This window comes from Erpetoichthys calabaricus, chromosome 5 (assembly GCF_900747795.2).
Source record: "Erpetoichthys calabaricus chromosome 5, fErpCal1.3, whole genome shotgun sequence".
NCBI classification, from domain to species: Eukaryota; Metazoa; Chordata; class Cladistia; order Polypteriformes; family Polypteridae; genus Erpetoichthys; species Erpetoichthys calabaricus.
In genome coordinates, this window is record NC_041398.2 from 156,604,351 (window position 1) to 156,625,698 (window position 21,348).

The 21,348-nt window shown below is 39.6% G+C and overlaps 1 protein-coding gene across 1 annotated transcript in view; it reads right to left on the minus strand.

The window, feature by feature from the left end:
- The window catches only part of stpg2 (sperm-tail PG-rich repeat containing 2), a 276,268-nt gene that overhangs the window by 207,621 nt on the left and 47,299 nt on the right, over window positions 1-21,348 (minus strand). Inside the window, exons 3-5 of the mRNA XM_028803122.2 lie at window positions 17,179-17,316; window positions 6,077-6,232; window positions 5,409-5,524 (exon numbers count right to left, since the gene is read on the minus strand). Coding sequence (XP_028658955.1) covers window positions 5,409-5,524; window positions 6,077-6,232; window positions 17,179-17,316 — 410 coding nt within the window. The remainder of the gene's footprint in view (window positions 1-5,408; window positions 5,525-6,076; window positions 6,233-17,178; window positions 17,317-21,348) is intronic.

The following is a 21,348-nucleotide window of genomic DNA, read 5'->3' on the forward strand; positions in this document are numbered from 1 at the left end:
TTTCGGTTACGAGGCACGACCGCGTGCACCATAGCAAACTGTTTGTTTTCGGTTACGAGGCACGACCGCGTGCACCATAGCAAACTGTTTTACACGCTACATACAGCAGTTCCTGCAGGAACATGGAAGACGTTTCCCCGCACACCAACACTCCTTTTTTCTCGGCCCACGTCTACCCTCGCTCTCTAGGCATTCACACTGCCTGCTCATGTGCCCGGACGCAAAAACTCACCGACCACCCAGTTAGTCCCTTTCGTCTGTGCTAGGAGTCCACATGCACCTCTGAGCCACGTTCACTTTTCATTATTCTTTTCGGTTTCGACACCCGACCGCATCCACCATTGAAAGCCATGGGAAAGGAACAACGAAGCCCCGCCCAGAAACTCTACCCCCCTCCTCCCACGTGATCAAGAACGCACCTCAGACCACTGCCCGCCAACTCAAACAGCTTATCAAACACATACTCACTCGCTTTGGTCTGTCCTGCTGTCCAAATCCAGCTGTGAGCCACGTTGACTGTTCTTTTGCCCACCATGGCTACCGCTTCAAATGTATTTCATGGACACAACACTTCTTTCAATGTTATACAAATTCCTGCATCAGGTAACTGTTTGTTTCTGTCAGTCGGGTTTTTTTGGAAAAATGTAATTGATGAGACTGTTGCTCTCAAACTTCGCAAAATTGCTGTTGACTTTGTTTGCCAACATTGGGATAACTTCAGCAACGTGGTGTCCGTTGTTGTTAGTCACAGGGGCATTGTTATACAGTCTGCTCAGCAATACGCTGACTACATGACTTCGTCCGGAGTCTATGGTGGTGAGGCAGAAATTGTGGCAATGTCCCAAATCCTTCCAGCTACTATCAGCATTTACTTCCAAGAACGTCCTCAGGGCCTCTCCTCGAGTTTACAATCCGGCCCAACGTCTCTCCATATCCCTGCTCTTTAGCGGTCCCTTTGGATCATGGGCATTACGAGGTTCTCATGCCTCTCGAATACCCACGTGATAACCTTCTGGTGACATCTTTTGACGCTGTCGGTATGTGCACAGAGGGTGCACACCCACTTCCTCGCCACACTAATGTGACGTCACCTGCCCACTCTCCTCTTCCTGAAAAACATTTTAAGACACACTCCCCTGAACACCACGCATTCCACACAGGACTTTCAATGCACCTTTTGTTCTAAAAGCTTCCGAGTGCAGAGATATTTGAGCGCACATTTAAAAAAACACAAAAGATAGCCAAACAAAGTAATAATAGGGCACAACAGAGATGGAATGGCTTATGCTTATGTCCTAGTAGAGTATAAGTTTTTTTCTTTAATTAATAATTTAATTGCTACTACACTTCCTTGAGGGCAAAAATAAAAATAGTGAAGTTCTTATAAATAAATTTGATTCCATAGCATTAAAAGTTATGGCAGAAGGAAAAATTCACGTGTAATCATGGTCTCTGAACTAAACTTTAAATCACACATTAACCATATTACTAATATTGAAATTATCATTTAAGAAACATTGCAAAAGTTAAACCTCTTACAACATGGCAAGATGCTGAGAAATTAATTCACGCTTTTTGTTTTTAGTCAACTAGATTACTGCAATGAGCTCCTAAGAGGACTACCTAAGACATATTTTAATTAGAACATTAAAACAGTCTAGACAAAATCAGTCCATTCAGCTCAACAAAGCTTGCCAGTCCTATTTGCTTAATTCTTCCAAAGTAAGTCTAGTATTGAGGAACAAATAGTTTTAATGTGCACTACACTACTTGGAAACTTATTCCATGTTCATTAGGGGTTAAGGGCTTAAGGGTTATTTACCCTTAACAAGTTTCCAACTGTGTCCCATGTTCTTGATGATCTCATTTTAAAGTAACAGCCTGGATCCACTATACTAATTCCCTTCATAATTGTAAACACTTCAATCGTGTCTCCTCCTTAATCTTCTTTTTCTTTAAACTGTAAAGACTCAGCCCTTTTAATTGTTCCTCATAATTTCTCCCCTGCAGTTCTAGAATCAGCCTAGTCACTCTTCTCTGGATATTTTCTAGCAGTTCTATGTCTTTTTTGTAGCCTGGAGACCAAAACTGTACACAGTACTCCAGATGAGGTCTAACCAGTGCGTTATAAAGCTTGAGCATAACCTCCTTTGATTTGTACTCTACACATCATGCTATATAACCTAACATTCTGTTAGCCTTCTTATCGGCTTCTGAACACAGTCTGGAAGTTGATAGTGAAGAGTCCACTATAAATCTTTCTCATAAGGTGTTCTTTCAATTTTCAGACTTCCCATTATGTACTCAAACATCACATTTTTACTTCCTACAAGTAATACTATGTAGTGTTTATTATTTACATTATATTTCATCTGAATTAAAACTGCCCAAGTCCCTCTGTAATGATTCAATGGATTAAAGTGTCAGAGGTTAACATTTTTGTACAATGGGTGGTTTTCTTTTTCTCTTAATAATAGAACAGGTAATAATAAATGTAAAAGCCAATAGATAAAGAGGCAATAGGCACTCTTTCTTGAGACCAGGATGAAAAGTAAAAATGCAAATTGAATAATTCTGTTACAGGTTATTGTGACGGTTGTGTACAAGATGCAGATATTTACCTGACTTTAAAAAATGTTACCTGCTTTGAAGATCAGACTGCTTTGATTGGTATCTGATCAATATACAATACTGTGATACAGGACTGCCTGCTTCCTTTGAAAATTAACATGTTCTAAGGATATTAGTTTCTAATCAGCATGCAATGGTATATGTACTTCCTTATAGCTGACCACAATACTATTGTTTAATCAATGAAAATGTGTTTACACTAGCCAAGGACTTTTGTATGTACCATTGTTTAATTGATCATTATGTTGAACTAGGCACAGACTGAATCTGGGACAGTGGGTGGTGTAGAGAGACGGTCCACCGAGAACACAGTCACTCGTTCAGAGTGCAGGGACTTACAGGCAGATGAAGATACGTGGCTGTCAAAACATAAGGCACATATTTGGTAACACCTACCTTCAGGGAAGAGGGAAGAGACAGTTTCACCACAGAGATGTCAAACAAAGCTGGCAGATGAGAACTGAGGTGTGCCTAGGTCATCGTGGCAACACGAGGTACCCAGAAGTGAAAGAAAATGCTCAATCCATTAGAAAGAGACGCTGTCAAGAATTCATCAAGTTAGCAAGACTTCTTTTGGAAAACTAACATTAGTCAAGCAGAGTGTTTTAATGGAACAGTTAGAAGACTAATCTTTGTGGTAACACTGCATGCAACTTGGACTTTGCACCACCAAAGGATGTATCCTCCACTGTTAAGTTTTAATAGACTTTTCAGAGTGTGGACTGTGTGCTTTCTTTTTAAAAGGTTTTCACTCCTGATATTTTTAGACTATTATCTACTTTTATCTTCTTGGTGGAGTATCTGGTGTAATACAAGTTGCTGTTGCTTTTCTTGAAATTGCTGTTATGTGTTTCAGTGTTTGTTTACTCACCACCCAATTTAAAGAAACCTGTGTGCTATTATCTTTAAATTTCAAGAGTTCAATGACTCTTAATAATAGTCAGATATTGTAACTGTTTTTAGGTTAGATTCCCTATAAGTGTGACTTTTAGACACCCATCACAATAGATTTTCTACCAATCCACCTAGCATCTGCAAACTTAACCAGCGTGTTATTTTATTTCTATGCAAATCATTTACATAGATCAATAATAGCAGTGGCCCTAGCACTGACCCATGAGAGACACCATTCTTAACATCACCCAAGTCCGATAAGGTTCCTTGCACCATAACCCTCTGCTTTCATGTCTGAGACAATTTTGCTCCTATCTACATACCACACCCTGAACTCCCACTTCTTTTAATTTTTGCTCAACCTCTCATGCGTTTCTGAAAGTCAAGATAAATAATATTGCATGAATCACTTTGATTGTATACTTTTATTTTTTCCGCATAGAATTCCAGCATGTACATAAAACAAGACCAACACATCTGGACCCATGCTGACTGTTAAGTAAATCTCCTATTCTTGCCATTTGTTCCTCAATCTTTTCTTTAATAATTTCTTCCATAAATTTACCTGTGATGCACGTTACTTACTGGACTATAGCTGCTTGGATCTGTGGGTAGAAATTTACCGGCACCCCCCACAGGGTTCCCTGTTCTGCCCATGTATTGGAGACAATAAAACAAAGCCAAGAAAAGGCGTCTTTAGTATCTAAGTTTTGCAAGAGGTAACCCTTACGGAACACAAGCACCTAATTAGCAAGTGGTTACAAAGCAGGAATCGGTACACTTAATACAATTAATAAACTTCATTTATTAGCTCACAATTCTTGAAATTTACTACATAATCAGTAAACCTTTAACATGAATGGTTACATCCAGTTGCTAATGGGACATGGCAGAGCATTTATAACCTTCAATCGTCACAATTAACCTGGTCCACTAAGCTGATTGACAGTCCTATTAATTTAAGGAATACATGACTTTTGAGGTGTTTATGAGTCTTTCTGAACCGTTTGTGTGACAATGTTTCCTTCTTAGTTTGGCCAAGCCAACAGGAAACTTAGCCTGAGCATAACAATAGAGTAGCCAGCACTCTTTAAAAGATTACCTTTTTTTCTCATACCAAGACTTGTTTTTTTTTTTTTTTTTGCTATAAAACTTACCTAAAAAGCCTTTTCGTACTAACTTAAACCTTTATCATAGTGAATATCAAAATAACATTGTCTGCCTTTAAGCACATAAGCTCAGAAGAATAAGAGACTCAGCACAAACCCAGCAAGTAAATGAAGCTAGTTTCCTTTTAACAGCACACCTGTAATACATGCTAGGTGCGTATCAAACCAGGGTTTAAATTCTACTTCCACAGATCTGCCCAATCACCCTTTGTATTTAACGGAATAATATTTCCATCCATTGGCATTTCCCCATTATGCAGTGACTTTCCTAAAAATATGTGTCAAAGGTTTATGTATGTACTCAATAATGCTCATAAGCACTCGAGAATAAATATTATCTTGTCCTGGTAATTTAGGGTGTGAGTGTGGTGTGTGTTTTGCGCGGATGTGTGTGTGTATTTGACGGCATTGCATACTTATGCAATCAAACTTACTTTGATTTAATACTTATGCAATCAGATATTTTGTGTTTTTATTTTGTAATTAATATAGACCACTGTGCAGAGATATGTTTTTACTTTGACATTAAAGTCTCTTTTTCAGTTGATCAATATTAAAAAAAAGCCAAATTTACTGAGATTCAATGTTTTAAAATAAAAAAGTGAAATCTCCCAACACACTGAATACATTTTATACACTTCATCTCTTTCTCTGTCTCCAATACACAGCAGATAATGAAAATCTGAGCAAACTGATGCAGACAAAATTACTCACTTTCTTAGATCATATTGCCCTGGTCCTGGACCTTCTTTTATATTTATATAACTTCGTTGTGCAGTTAGTTTTCCAAAATGTATCCCTTTGTATTTCTGCGTTGCATAGGATTCAGCCTAAAAAGAGAAAAGTTGTATCTTTTTTTGTTGTTTTATTGAAAACATGTATTTATTGACATTAATTGGTTATATTTCTTCAGCTATTTTATTTAAAGGAATACTCCACCCAAAAGAGATACTTTTTGTAAATCAATGGACACTATTGGCATGTTTTACATCATAAATGTTTTCCTCTCCATTCTGCAGGGAAAACATGAGATTAAAAGTTTTTCTCAGTCACCACTAAAAAGTGATAGTGACTGTGATACATTCTGTATGATATTTTGCCATGTCTCCATGTTCTAGCTGAACTTTGCACAATATTTACCTTATATATGCAAGAGATGCTTAGACATTGTGCTTACAGAATGTTTATCTCAAGCGGAATTCAATCCTTTAAAATCTATTAATGACAGGCCTTTCCCCCAACAGCCCAATCATAGGTTTTTGATCGAGGGCAGTATCAAAAAATAAATAAATAGGCAGATAATCACATGGAAATAACATAAAAAGAGTTTTAAAAGATTATTAAATTAATTCACAAAGATAGCAGGTATTAGTTATACTTGCTTTGTTGAAAGCGGGAGTAGGCTGTATATCTTTGTGTGGTGGTGGCTGTTTGCAGAGAATTCCCTCACTGTTTTCTTCATATCCATAAGCTTGTCCAGGAGAAGGAATTGAAGGTATGTCAGATTTTCTGAAATAATGTATTTGGCTTGATGTAACCTGCAAAGGCAGAGAAGGACTATTTGGCTATATGACCTAAAAAATACTGATTGCAATTAATTTCTCTCAAAGGCTTATTTTACCTTAAATGAGGAGAATATCTGTTGGTTCAAAGATTATAATATTATTCATTGTCCACATCATAGCTTTTCTTTATCTCCAAACTGGCAGTGTGGTTTTAGTTTTTGCACCTGCTTGTGCATCTGAGCTGTAGCTTTACAAACTATTTCTAAAATATCTGATGCAATAAATCTGATAAATGCAAGCAGATTATTCATTCACTTTTATTTTTCTCTGAACCCACAATGTCCAGTACAATGTTATAGAAAGTCTGAAGCCTATTCTCCCAGTCCACTGTAGAGTACAAACACACACACACACACACACACACCTACATTCAGACTACACTTGGTTTAAAATCGCCAAACAATGCAATCATCATTCCTTAGAGGCATGACAGAAGTCTTCAGTGCCCACTTGGACACAGGTAGCACAGAATGTGCAAACTACACAAAAGAGTGCCACTGGAGAATTCTGGAGAATTACTATCATGCTTTATTTTAAATCAGCCAAGAAAATGAAAACCAGTACTCTGTGTGTCCTCAGCTAAGTTAAAAAAATCAACAACTGTTGCGTCAATATTGTACATGTATTCAAATAAGGCAAGAAGTCTCTTTCTATTGCAAAGTGCAAATAAATAATATTGCTAAGGAAAATGTTCAACTAAATTAAAGAGTAAATTTAAATATACATGTATAACAAAGTTTGAATTGGTTAGTTACATATTAATTAAGCAGTGACATGCAGAGATTCAAGTTTTGATATTGTATTGAAGATGAATTTTCAAATCTTAATTCTATATCCTTGTAGATATAATAAAGATTGTAAAATCCTTCCATAAAAAGCAGAGCTCTGAAAAAGCAGAAGTAAAACTACTGCAGCTGATACCAGAATAACCTCAAGCATTTAGTGGTGGAGTGGCAGAATCTTGTACTTGGACATATGGCACAAACTTTTACTCTGAAGATTACCTAAAAATATGTTGTTACACTTTCAGACTTATTACTGGTAACTGAAGTTAAGCAATATAAATTTCAAATATGTTGTCTGGATTAATGTTGATTACATCTTTGAAACATTGATGATTAAAAATTTACCCAATTTTGAAAAAATGGTCAGTGTTATAATGTTTTTGTCACTATATAAGTTATTAATAACTTTCATCTGCAAATGGAAGCTGACAAATTTTATATAAGTTTACAGACATTTGTGTGGGTGCTAAAACTTTCAGAATTTGGTTTTAAAAAAATGGTTAGTTTGATCTCTTTATTTAAGATGTACATGTATTCTTTCTGTCTTCCAGACTAAGTAATGTTACTTATTTCCTAAATGTAAGAATATATCTAATTTTGTTTACAACTGCCCTGCAATGGACTAGCGCCCTGTCTAGGGTTTGTTCCTGCCCGGCACACTATGCTAACTGGGATAGGCTCCAGCAGACCCCCGTGAGCCTGTTCAGGACTGAGAGGATTTGATAATGACTGACTGACTGTTTACAAGTTGTTTAGTTTACAAACTAACACTTAAAAATGCTTATTCCTGTTAATTCCTATAACCATGCTTCTGTGACTCCTGTAATAAACCCATGAAAACTAACATCATTTGGCAGTTTAACATCAAGTAACTGATTTATTTGATTGATTTCCCACTGCTACTAGTCAAATTTTATCCATGTTTCCTTCTAATGGGGAACACCTTATCTAAAACTCCTATGGTTCCTTCTCCCTTGTGTCTTGGATCATGCTGTGGTCAGTGGTTTTTGTTTAACTTAAATTTTCCACGTACATTTTTTTTTGGCGCACTCTATCCATCATTCAATTGCAGATTGACGTGGCAGCACACTTAGACACTGTGGCTGTGTGCTCTCCAACTCAGAGTTTGTTTTTTACACCCTGCCTGGATAAATACACCTATAGCCAGCAGGATATTTATCTATCGGCTTACGGAGCAAGAGTTGCTCGACATCCGAGTTCTCTGCATCCACAACATTCCGGACAACATCGTACAGACAACCGGGCTCTCCGTGGATTACAATCCCAGCTTCAAGGAGCTGGCATTGGCGCAAAGAATGTAAATAAAAGAGGGGGTGCCAAGTGGCATGCTAGCGATGCTAAGGAAGTAGCCACACAAACCACCGCTTCCAAGCATTTTCTCCTCAAATGTGAGGTCTCTGGTAAACAAACTGAACGAGTGGGAAGCTGCGGATTGCAACAGAAAACATCATCAGGGACTGCTGCATCCTGCTGATCACGGAGACGTGGCTGAATCCACTCATACCGGACATGGCTATCGAGATAGCAGGCTATACAGCACACCGGCAAGACAGGACAGAGAGCTCCAGTAAGAAAAGAGGAGGGGGGCTGTGCATTTATGTGAACAATAGCTGGTGCATGAATTCCACCACAGTCACTAGACACTGCTCTCCAGACGTGGAGTTTATGACAATTAAATGGCAGACCCATTTACCTCCCCCATGAATTCAACGGCATATTGTTAACTGCTGTGTATATAGCACCAGATGCTAATGCTAGCTCGGCTCTGGGGCTTTTGCATGACACCATCAGCAGTAAACAGAGCAAGTATCCTGATGCTGTTCACATCATTTCTGGGGACTTTAATCAATCCAGATCTGAAAGCAGTTCTCTCCCCAAATTCTATCAACACATAAAGTGTGCAACCAAGGGAGTAAAAACACTGGACAAGCTGTACACAAACATCAGACAGGTCTATAGGGCTAAACCCCTAGCACACCCTGGCCAGTCTGATCACACAACCCTGCATATACAGTACTCCCCTCAGGAAACAAGCTCCCACTATGACCAGGACTGTTACCATATGGCCTTTTGAGGCCTCCCAACAGTTGCAGGACTGCTTCCAGAGAACTGACTGGGAGGTTTTCGATCACCAAGACCTGGAGAACCACACTATGGCAGTCCTGGATTACATCAGGTTCTGCATGGACAACGTCACCGAGGGACAGACGCATAAGGATTTATCCCAATAGGGAAGCCCTGGATGACGAGGGGGGTCCAGAGTTTGCTGAAAGCCAGGAATACTGTTTTCAGGTTTGGGGTAGGGCTCTTTACAGTGTAGCCAGAGAGAACCTGAAGAGAGGCATCCGAGAGGCCAAGGCAGCATACAGAAAGTGGACAGGACTATCTGAGGAGCAACAACACCAGGCAGGTGTGGCAGGGTGTCCAGCACATCACCGCCTACAAATCCAGCAACTCCTTGGCCACTGAGGGAGATGCTTCTCTGGCAGAGGAGCTGAACATCTTCTTTGCCCGATTTGAGGTGACACCAACAGCAGCTCCATCACAGCCGCCTGTTCACAACAGCAACATACTCACGGTGGGAAGAGTGTGAGGTGAGGCAAGTGATGAGGAAGGTGAACCCGAGGAAGGCTGCAGGACCCAACGGTGTGGCTGGACAGGTGCTGAAAGACTGTGTGGATCAATTGGCCGGAGTCTTCACTAGGATTTTCAACCAGTCCCTGTCCCAGGCCACTGTCCAATCCTGCCTCAAGTCCTCCATCATTGTTCCGCTGCTGAAAAAACCCATCACAAACAGTCTGAATGATTTCCGCCCAGTAGCACTCACATCTGTCATCATGAAGTGCTTTGAGAAACTGGTGCGGAGTCATATCATTGCCTGCCTGCCAGCAGACCTGGACCCATTTCAATTTGCTTACAAAGCAAAAAGATCCATGGAGGACACTGTGGCCATAGCCCTTCATGCTGCCCTGACCCACCTGGAGCAGCAGGGGAGTTATGCCAGACTGCTCTTTGTGGACTTCAGCTCAGCGTTTAACACCAACCTCCCACAACGACTAGTGTCCAAACTGGCAGATCTGGGACTTCCATCACTGACCTGCAGTTGGATACTGGACTTCCTGTCTGGTCGCTCCCAGAGGGTCAGGCTGGGTCCCCCAACCTCCACTGCTCTCAGCCTCAACACCGGGGAGGCTCTTCTACACCCTCTACATATATGACTGTGTCGCCACTCACCATAACAACAAGATCATAAAGTTCGCAGATGACACAACAGTGGTCGGACTCATCTCGGGCAAGGAGGGTGAGCTGACATACAGGGATGAGGTGGAGTGGCTGTCAGAGTGATGCAAGAGTCAATAACCTGCTCCTCAACACCACCAAAACGAAGGAGCTTGTTATTGACTTTAGAATAAACAAAACTGACATCCAGCCACACATCATTGGCGGGGCTTGTGTGTAGAGGGGTCCCAGTGTTTCAGATTTCTGGGCATTGAGCTGGAGGATGACCTGACCTGGAGCGCCAACACCAAGGGAGCTGCTGAAAAAGGCACAGTAGAGACTGTATTTTCTGAGAATCCTCAGAAAGAGCCATCTCCCCAAAAATTTTCTCCTTGCCTTTCATCACTGTTTCATCGAGAGTGTGCTCATGTACAGACTGTGTATGTGGTAAGGCAGCTGCACTTCCTCAGAAAGGAAAGCACTCCACAGGGTCATCAGGAAAGCAGAGAGAACAATTGGTTGTACCCTCCCCACTCTGGAACAAATCTACACCTCCCGATGCCACAAAAAAGCAATAGACATTTCACAGGATTCATCACATCCCGATCATTGCCTCTTCCAGCTTTTGCCATCGGGCAAGAAATACAGAGCAATGAAAACCAGGACAAACCACCTTAAAAACAATTTTTATCCAAAAGCAATCATGGCCCTGAACTCAGAATAAAACTGCTCCATATCATTCTCCCAATGTGCAATTTAGACCTTAAGTCAACTAGTGCATTTTGTACATTTAACCAGTGCAATTTTTATATATAACAAGTGCAAATTGTATATTTTGTAAAGTACTTTTATTACTATTTAGTTTGTCATTATTTTCTCTCTTCTTGTCTTTTTAACTCTTATGCTTCACACTGAGTCGACTGCACCTTCAATTTTGTTGTTCCTTTGTAAAAGTGACAATGACAATATCTATCTATCTATCTATCTATCTATCTATCTATCTATCTATCTATCTATCTATCTATCTATCATTTATGCATTTATGTCTAATGGAATGTTAACTTTTTCTGCAAATTTTTGTTATATATTTTAATCTAGTTAATTTTCTAATATGACATGTTTGTGTTTTAGTTTTGTTTTTGCTATTGAATCAATTGGTAACGGGTGGTTATGGTTTCTCAAATCACTTAGGTACAGTATGTTATAGGTACAGCTTGGGTCCCATACACACATGCACATAAGGGCTGTGGAGATTGTATTTTCCTCCCTACTCCAAGGGTTGGCACTGTGTTGTGTGTTCTAATGCCTTTTCTCTTCCTCCCTCAGCAGACCAGATGATTGACAGCTCCAACCTCTCTGTCGTTACTTCTGGTGTCCATCCACCTGGATCCACCTCTTACTATCGGAAGGACATATGACTGGAAGTTCAGCCAATTTGAAATCAGTTCACCTTGGAACTCCTTTCTGAAAAGACTTCTTTTTTGCAATTACTGTTTGTTTTCTGTGGGTGGCACGGTGGCGCAGTGGGTAGCGCTGCTGCCTCGCAGTTGAGAGATCTGGGGACCTGGGTTTGCTTCCCGGGTCCTCTCTGCATGGAGTTTGCATGTTCTCCCCGTGTCTGCGTGGGTTTCCTCCAGGCGCTCCGGTTTCCTCCCACAGTCCAAAGACATGCAGGTTAGGTGGATTGGTGATTCTAAATTGGTCCTAGTGTATGCTTGGCGTGTGGGTGTGTTTGTTTGTGTCCTGCGGTGGGTTGGCACCCTGCCCAGGATTGGTTCCTGCCTTGTGCCCTGTGTTGGCTGGGATTGGCTCCAGCAGACCCCTGTGACCCTGTGTTCGGATTCAGCGGGTTGTAAAATGGATGGATGTTTTCTATATTCACTATACAGAAATGTGCTTGCTGATATGACTGTTCTGTCCAGCTCTTCCGTTTTTCAGTTAACAGAGTTTTTGTTGGTGCTGGAAACTGTTTGGTCTTCTACATCTTGTAGGAGGTACTGTTTCTGTTCTTCTTGGTTTGTGATGGCCGAATTGAATAACTGAATCAGTGCCACCCCTCTCTCCGCTGCATCATTGACCACTTTCAGGTATTTGACATTGCACTGATCTGAAATATATGCTTCATTACTGTCCCATGAATCAGGATCATCCACGAGGAAGTCCTGTGAAATCTCCATCCTGGACTGTTAGAAGGTAGCTTACAGCCAGTAATGGTCTCAGAGAGTCCTCATATAAGCCATACACCATGTTGTGATTGCCTTGACTTTTATCTACAACTGATGTCATCTTGCTTAAATCCTTCACCTGTACCTGTTATGCAAATATGACAGTGTTGAGTAATTAGGACTCAGTAAGTTTATAATTTTGGTACAGCTTTGTAGCAATCTAAAGATGCAGAGAGAAATAAGAAATAATCCCATCCATCTTATAGGACTACGCTATTCAAACAGCCTAACAGCACTGTAACATTTTCTTCTTGTTGTCTCACAGTTCCTCTATTATCACTCACAAGGAGTACATATGCCTGTTACTGACAATATACTGGAATCACACAACTTATTAACCTTTAACTTTGGGAACTGTGAATGAAATCTGTCTGTATGAGCATATAAAAATACCCGTTTTTTCATTTATTGCATTATTGTACGTTTCTTACACAAGTGTCACAGCATCAAAAGTAAACACTAGGCATAGAAAAACAAACTAGGCATAGATAAAAACAATACAAATTTTTTTTAAAAGCTCAGTTATGCTGAATATTTCAAGTACAAAAACTGTCAATAATTAGCATAATAGTTGCATGAAAAGGAGATCTATACTAATTAATAAAAGGCAAAGCCCTCTCTGACTCACTGACTCACTGACTGACTGACTGACTGACTCACTCATCACTAATTGTCCAACTTCCCGTGTAGGTGGAAGGCTAAAATTTGGCAGGCTGATTCCTTACAGCTTACTTACAAAAGTTAGGCAGGTTTCATTTCGAAATTCAACGCGTAATGGTCATAACTGGAACCTCATTTTTGACAATATACTGTAATGGACGGGAGCTTGATGGCCATGGGAGGCGGAGTTGAGTGTCACGTCATCACGCCTCCCACGTAATCACGTGAAAAGACTGTGAACTCAGTAGGGAGAAATGAAGGAAGAGCCGCAAACAGCGAAGAATAAAAAATTCATTAAACAATTGAGAAGGGAGCGAAACAATAAGAAGCCATCGAGTGAAGCATACAAGCATGTTCATAAGGGAAACAAAGCACGGTGTAAAACGTAAGTTTAAATTAAGTTTATAGAAACGCTCCCGCTGCGGATTGCAATAACATATTCGCGAAATAAAAGTTTAATGAGAAGACACGAGGTATAAACGAACCACACGCCGTAGCGCAACGTTAGGGGCAACAGTTTGATTATTTGGTTAAACTGACTCATCGGCAACCAAATGAGTATACCACATCAATCTGTCATCTGTTCCGGCACAAGTGAGGAACACATGCAATAGGTCCATGCAGTACTCATGACACAGAACAAAGCAGAGTCTCAGGATCAATCCCAGGAAATGTCATTTTGGATTGACCAAGGCAAAGTATTTAGGCTAGTTATTGGGCAGGGCTATAGTCCCGACCACAAATGTGCCAAAGTTGGCCTCATCCAAAGACCAAGCGACTGGTCCAAGTCTTTTTAGGGTTACCATGGTACTACTGCCATTTTGTCCCTCATTTATCTGAGAGGGCAGTACCCTTGACTAATCTTACAAAAAAGCAGGCTACTAACATGGTAGTATGGTATGCTAAAACAGAAGGCACATTCCATGACTTAACTCCTGATTTCTCTTTACCTTTTGACTTACAGACCAACGCTTCGGACACAGGTCTCAGTTCTGTGCTGAGCCAAGTAATTAATGGTGTTTAACACCCCATCATGTTCTTCTCCGGAATGATATTCCTGCTTTGTAATGCAATGTATGAACAAACTCAGATAGAAATGAAACAAAATAAATAAGCCTTAAACAGAACTTTCTTTAAAAAGTAACTTTTCTTTTCTTTAATATCAATTTTTTCTCTAATTTTGTGTGAACTTTTTTTGCTTTGAAATTTTACTAAAACATTTAAAACAAAGATATTTGGTCAATGTAATTATTTGAACATGCGTCACACTATTGCCAGAGCTGTCCAATGAAGTAAACTAAAAGCTGCAGAACTTTGGTAATTTGAGACAAATGCAGCTACAACTTCTGATTTACCTTTACATTTTGTTTTACAGACTGATGCTTCAGACACAGGTCTCGGTGCCAAGCTGACTCAAGTCGTAGATGGTGTTGAACACCCCATCATATTCCTATGCCAAAAACTATTGGGTCAGCAGATGTGGTTGTGGAAAAAGAGGCCTTGGAGATAAAGTGATCTACTAACCAACTGAGGTACTACCTCCAGAGCTGTGAGTTCATTCTGGTGATGGTCCATGCATGCCTCCATTTGGAGGGCACTTCGTCAGAAGTCAAATCCATCTGTCACCAGGTGGTTTTTCTTGGACCTTGAGGCATAATGGTTCAATGTCCATCATTAAAAGGTTCTCTGCATTCCAATGCTGATGCTCTCTCACATATTCATGACCTCATGGTTTGGGCCACCCATCCCGATGAGTCTGAGCTAAGGTCCTGTCACAAACTTACACATAGTGGACAGCTTAAGGGTTCTGGTGATTTTAATTACCTTCTGCTCCAGGAGTTGGCACTGGGTGCTATGTTTTAATGCCTTTTCTCTTACTTCCTCTTCAGAGTAGATAATTGACGGCTGTATCATCTCTGTCATCACTTCCGGTGTCCATCTGCCTGGATCTGCCTCTTACTTCCAGAAGGACATTTGACTGAAAATTCATCCTCTTTGAAACTTGTGTCTGAAAAGACACTTTTTTGCAATTACTGCTTGTTTTCTTTATTTTGCTGCATTCCAATTACATGGCATCACCGGGTGGTGCCTCAGCTCTATATTGTGGTCTGTATAATCTCTTACACTATATTGGCAACAATCGACTAAAGAAAGTCATCAGGTTTAGCAATGGATGTCAGTCAATAACACTTTTTTATTTTATTGATTTTATTAAAAACGAATAGCATTACATACAAATAACTCAAGTTTAACAAAAAAAAAAAAGGTTAGAAACAAATCGACCCACACCCCTGAGAAAGAGAGCAAGGCCCGCAGAGTAAAACTTAACGATAATAAAAATAAGTTAATAGATAAATTAATAAAGATAAATGGAGTAAATGAGGGGAGAGAACCTGCTTCCTCAATTTAAATGCTTATTCTAAAATTTTATTGATTAGACCCTGCCAGGTTTTAAAAAAGTTTTGTACAGATCCTCTAGGTGCGAATTTGATTTTTTCAAGTTTCAAATAGTATATAACATCAGTTACCCACTGACTTAGAATAGGAGAGCTAGGATTTTTCCAGTTGACCAAGATAAGTCTGCGTGCCAATAGTGTAGTAAAGGCAATAACAATTTGTTTGTCCTTCTCCTCTTTAAGCCCCTCTGGAAGCACCCCAAACAAAACTGTTAATAGATTATGAGGGATATTGACACCAAACGCTGCCTGAAAGGCATTTAAAGATTTTGATCCAGAATGATGTTAATTTGGTGCAGGCCCAAAACATATAATGCAATGAGGACGGAACTTGATTGCAGAGTTCGCAGGTTGGATCTTGCCCTGGAAACATTTTGGACAATTGTAAATGAAAGAGACGTACTCAATACATAATTTTGAGTTGAATAATTCTATGTTTTGCGCATATGGAGCTTGAGTCAATTCTGTGCATTGCTGCCTTCCACTCCTTTTCTGAGATGTTGAGTGAGAGATCCATTTACCACTATACTCTTGGATCTTTGAAAGGGAGGGACTGTAAAATGGTTTTATATATTACAGAAATGCTGTCTGAGTCTTCAAGACTGATCAATATTTTTTTTCTGGCACAGAAGTAGGTAGGAGGTGAGGAAAAATTGGTCAGGTTTTGTTTAACAAAGTTTCTAATTTGAAGGTAGTGAAAGAAATGTGTTGCTGGAAAGTTACATTTGGAGTGTAATTGTTCATAGGATGCAAAGACATTGTCTATGTACAGATCTCTAAGTGATTTAATCCCGAATGCTTTCCAGACATTAAAAACTGCATACGTTTGAGAGGGTGGAAAAAGGTGGTTCTCATGCAGAGGTACCACAAATAAAAGCTTCTCTATCTTAAAATACTTCTTTATCTTAAAATACGTCCTACATTGGTTCCATATTCTGAGTAAGTGAAGCACAATTGGGTTGTTAGTATATCAGCAATATTTTGTATTTATTGGGGTGCAAAGCAAGGAATATACAGAAGTACTGCAGGATTTTATTTCTATTGCAGACCAAGCCTGTGTATGTTCATCTATTTGTGTCCATGTTGAGGTTTTTATAGCTTGTATATTTTCTGCCCAGCAATAAAATTGAAAGTTAGGTAGAGCCATGCCGCCTTCTGCCTTAGCTCTTTGTAGGGTTGCCCTTTTGATACGTGGATATTTTGAATTCCAAATAAATGAGGTTATGTTTGAATCTAATTTCTTAAAAAAAAGATCTATTGATGTATCAGTCAATAACACTTTATAGGCTTGGCAGCTCAGGTAAGAAAGGAACTGAGAGTAATGTGCCAAATATGAATAATTCATTGTCTTTTTATTAAAAATGTATTTACCCTCACATATGGCAAATATAACAGTAAGTGAGAGACTTCTAAATATGGATGTGGCCATTAAATTATTATACACAAACGTAAAAGCTGAAACATGTGAAAAGGCTTAGCAATAATTGTTTTAGGTTACCATTTTATCACAATTTAAAATAAGAAATAATTTTGACTATTCAAGGCAAACTTACCCTCCATTTAGTCTTTTTTTCCTCATTGGAGTTTAAATAACTAATGATATCATATGATCCTGGTCCTGGAGTATCTTGAAAATTCTCAATGAATCTTTTTGATTTATTTTGAAGGCTCCTTCCACCCAAAATGTGCACCTAAAAAATTCAATGTTGTTCATTATGTTTTCAGGCTTATTTTATACTTACATTTATTATTTTCATATTACATTTAGCCATGATCAACATGCACTATTTTTTAAGCAGGTTTTGTTTTTGTTTTATTAACTGTAATTCAAATCGTTTGACTCTTTTGGTTATTTTTTGCCTACTGCCATTTCAACCCAGTATATTTTACCCATTTATTAATTCATTTTATTATTATTTTTAGAGTGCTGCAATGGAGTATGTCTTCTTCTCACAGACCAGATATCATAGATTTGAATCTTTTAAAACCACGTGTAGTAGGAATGTGGACACCAAACTACACACTGGGTGTCATTGTAGTTTGAGACCAAACAGGAACAGAGGAGAGATTTAAGACACAGAGTAACATATACAAATACAGTAATCCCTCCTCGATCGCGGGGGTTGCGTTCCAGAACCCCCCGCGGAAAGTGAAAATCCGCGAAGTAGAAACCATATGTTTATATGGTTATTTTTATATTGTCATGCTTGGGTCACAAATTTGCACAGAAACACAGGAGGTTGTAGAAAGACAGGAACTTTATTCAAACACTGTAAACAAACATTTGTCTCTTTTTCAAAAGTTTAAACTGTGCTCCATGACAAGACAGAGATGACAGTTCCGTCTCACAATTAAAAGAATGCAAACATATCTTCCTCTTCAAAGGAGTGCGCGTCAGGAGCAGAGAATGTCAGAGAGAGAGAGAGAAAAAAGCAAACAAAAATCAATAGGGCTGTTTGGCTTTTAAGCATGTGAAGCACCGCTGGACAAAGCAGCTGAAGGGATGTACAATGTAAAGGTAGTCTTTCAGCATTTTTTAGAGGAGCGTCCGTATCCTCTAGGCCAGTGTGCGAACAGCCCCTCTGCTCACACCCCCTCCGTTAGGAGCAGAGAATGTCAGAGAGAGAGAGAGACAGAGAAAAACAAACAATCAAAAATCAATACGTGCCCTTCGAGCTTTAAGTATGCAAAGCACCGTGACGGGAAGCATGTCGCTTGATAAAGCAGCTGCACAGATGGGAGCAGCGTGAAGGTAATCTTTCAGCATTTTTAGACGAGCGTCTGTATCGTCTAGGGGTGTGAACAGCCCCCCTGCTCACACCCCCTCCGTCAGGAGCAGAGAATGTCAGAGCAAGAGAGAGAGAAAAGTAAACAATCAAAAATAAATACGTGCTGTTTGATCTTTTAAGTATGCGAAGCACCATGCAGGAAGCATATCGCTTGATAAAGCAGCCATATGTAAGCCCAGCAAGGAAGAGAGCAATGTGAAGGTAATCTTTCAGCGTTTTTTGAGGAGCGGCCGTATCCTCTAGGGGTGCGAACAGCCCCCGTGCTCACAATATAGTTGAGGAGTTTTATTTAATATGTAATACGCGCTCTGGTTGGGTAGCTTCTCAGCCATCTGCCAATAGCGTCCCTTGTATGAAATCAACTGGGCAAACCAACTGAGGAAGCATGTACCAGAAATTAAAAGACCCATTGTCTGCAGAAATCCGCGAACCAGCAAAAAATCCGCGATATATATTTAAATATGCTTACATATAAAATCCGCGATAGAGTGAAGCCGCGAAAGTTGAAGCGCGATATAGCGAGGGATTACTGTATTTGGTTTCAACACAAAGGTGCAGTTTATTTACAAGTATATGAACAAAACAGTGTCATGCTGACTTTATAACACAGTCCAAAGGCAATGACATGCAAAAACCAATAAAGAAACAAATGGTGATTATTTTTAACAATTACAGTGAAATTCAATGGCCTCAAATCAAAAGGAAAAGAATGTATATACACCAAAAAGGGTGTCTTCCTCTATTAATTAACTGCTCAGGAAGTTGTTCCTTAAAGCATAAACCAATTTGCAGCCCCAAAAATAATCCATAAAAATATTTATAAAAAGAAAAATTAAGTGTACTGTATATACGAAAAGAACAAGAAGTGCACCAAAACTCAAAAAACATAAATACCTCCACAAAACCTTCACTGTTACTAGTGGGTATCTATAATAAAGCAAAAAGATAAATATATACAAAAATAGGCACAAGTCGTTAGCAACTATTGTGGTCCAAAATGGTCTGCAATGTTATCTGCCTCACTCTCTACCCAGTCAAAAGATAGACAACCCTTTCAGGTAGGAAGTGCTTTTTCTACTGGGTAACATTGCTATCATCTAATCCTGCCTCAAGCCACTCCCTCCAATTATGCACTATGCCACACCTCTGCTAGGCGTCTATGAAATTACATAGTGGCCTCAGGTGCGCAAATGATTGCACCCACAAATCGCTCCCCTTGAACATGTTGACACTCCCTCCTAATACTATACTAAGTTACACTTTCAGGTAACTCAGGATCACTTTCACTGAAACAATGTATGCCTTAGACGAAACTAACGCTCCTCACTTCATCCTCTACCGCAGCAGGTGAATACGAAGATGCTTGTGTTTTGACCAGATACATGTGAAGTCCAGTAAGAATTTCCTGAGTGCATGGAATGTTTTCCGGTGCCCTTAAGGGGAAGAAGGAGACAAGACCATTAGCGTCAGTGCTCCCTCTGGTTCCAGGGTGGTACTATTTTAAGCGAAACTGGAAGGTGACTCTCTGGTGCTCATGCATGATAGTAGGTCTCCGCTGTGTGCTACACAATCATTTGTGCTTTTTTAATATTTTTTTATTATTATTGTTAACATTTGTACTTTTTGCTCATGGTACATCTACAAAGCGTCAAGTGCTATTGACTTGTGTTCAGTTGCATAAAAACAGAGGGGAAAACTCAGCCTCAGCCTTAAATTAATATGTGACTTTAAATCATAGTCCTTCAGAGAAATGTGATTGCCCTAGTGGATAAAGTGGCATGGTCAAAGAGAAAGCAGAATGAAGTATATTTCAGGCTGCCTCCCTGGAATCCATGTGAAAACCTCTGATTAAATTGAAAGCAATTGATTAAGCATGTTAAATATAGTCTTTAATCAGTCCTTTTTCTTTTATTACCTGAATATAAAAAAAAAACAAGCTGGTGGACAACAGTTTGGGCATTATACATGTTGAAACATGCCAGCGGCGAAAGCATAAAGCCGACGGTCTCCTATCTATTCAATGGAACTCAGAAAGCATCAAACCTACTGCAGACAGAGATAAAGATAAACTAAATGCTGAACATATTGTAAGTTACATCTATCCCCTGCTTGTCAAGGGCCAGTTTATATGTTGTGTGTCCTGAAGTATGTAAGTTCAGGTTTTTTTGATAGACAATACAGATCCAGACAGATTTACATGCTGAAAACGCTTAGTTAATTTAGAGCTGGTTGGCAAGATATTTGCTTTGGAGAACCATATTAGGAACTTGATAGTGATTAGACAAATAGAAAATTGCATTGACTTGGGTTATTTAGACAATTTGGCACTTCTGATTTGGTTTCAGTCTCTCTATGTCCCACTGTAGTTAGTACATGGCTATTCACCATGCACCAATTCAGCCATAGGGGAGTGGGTAACCATGAGGCAGGGGTCTTAGATGTCAAAATTTAGTCCCTCAATACCCAAGTCACCAATTTGACCCAGAACAGATTCTCAGCTCTGCACAGAGCGCCAGTGGAGCCTGAGAACAATAAAGTGCTCCTGATTGGCTACTCCATAGTGTGAAATGTTAGTATTCCAAACTAAATTAATCCATCAGTTAATGTTAAATGCCTCTCAGGGGCAAAGGTAGAAGCTAAATTGAACCTTCTGGCCAACAATGAAGTATCTTCCTTATTGCTGCATGTCGTTCCTAACAATATTTATTTACAACAAAGTATCAAAGCGGAACTTCACATCTATAGAAAATGTCGGAATTTATTTGTGTTTGGCCCCTTACCACGATAATATAGACTGAATTCCCTTCCCTGCTCGTTAGAGACCTGGGGCCTCATGCATAAGGCCGTGTGCAGAATTCACACTAAAACAAGGCGTACAGACAAAAGCGGAAATATGCGTACGCACAAAAAAATCCAGATGCATAAATCTGTGCG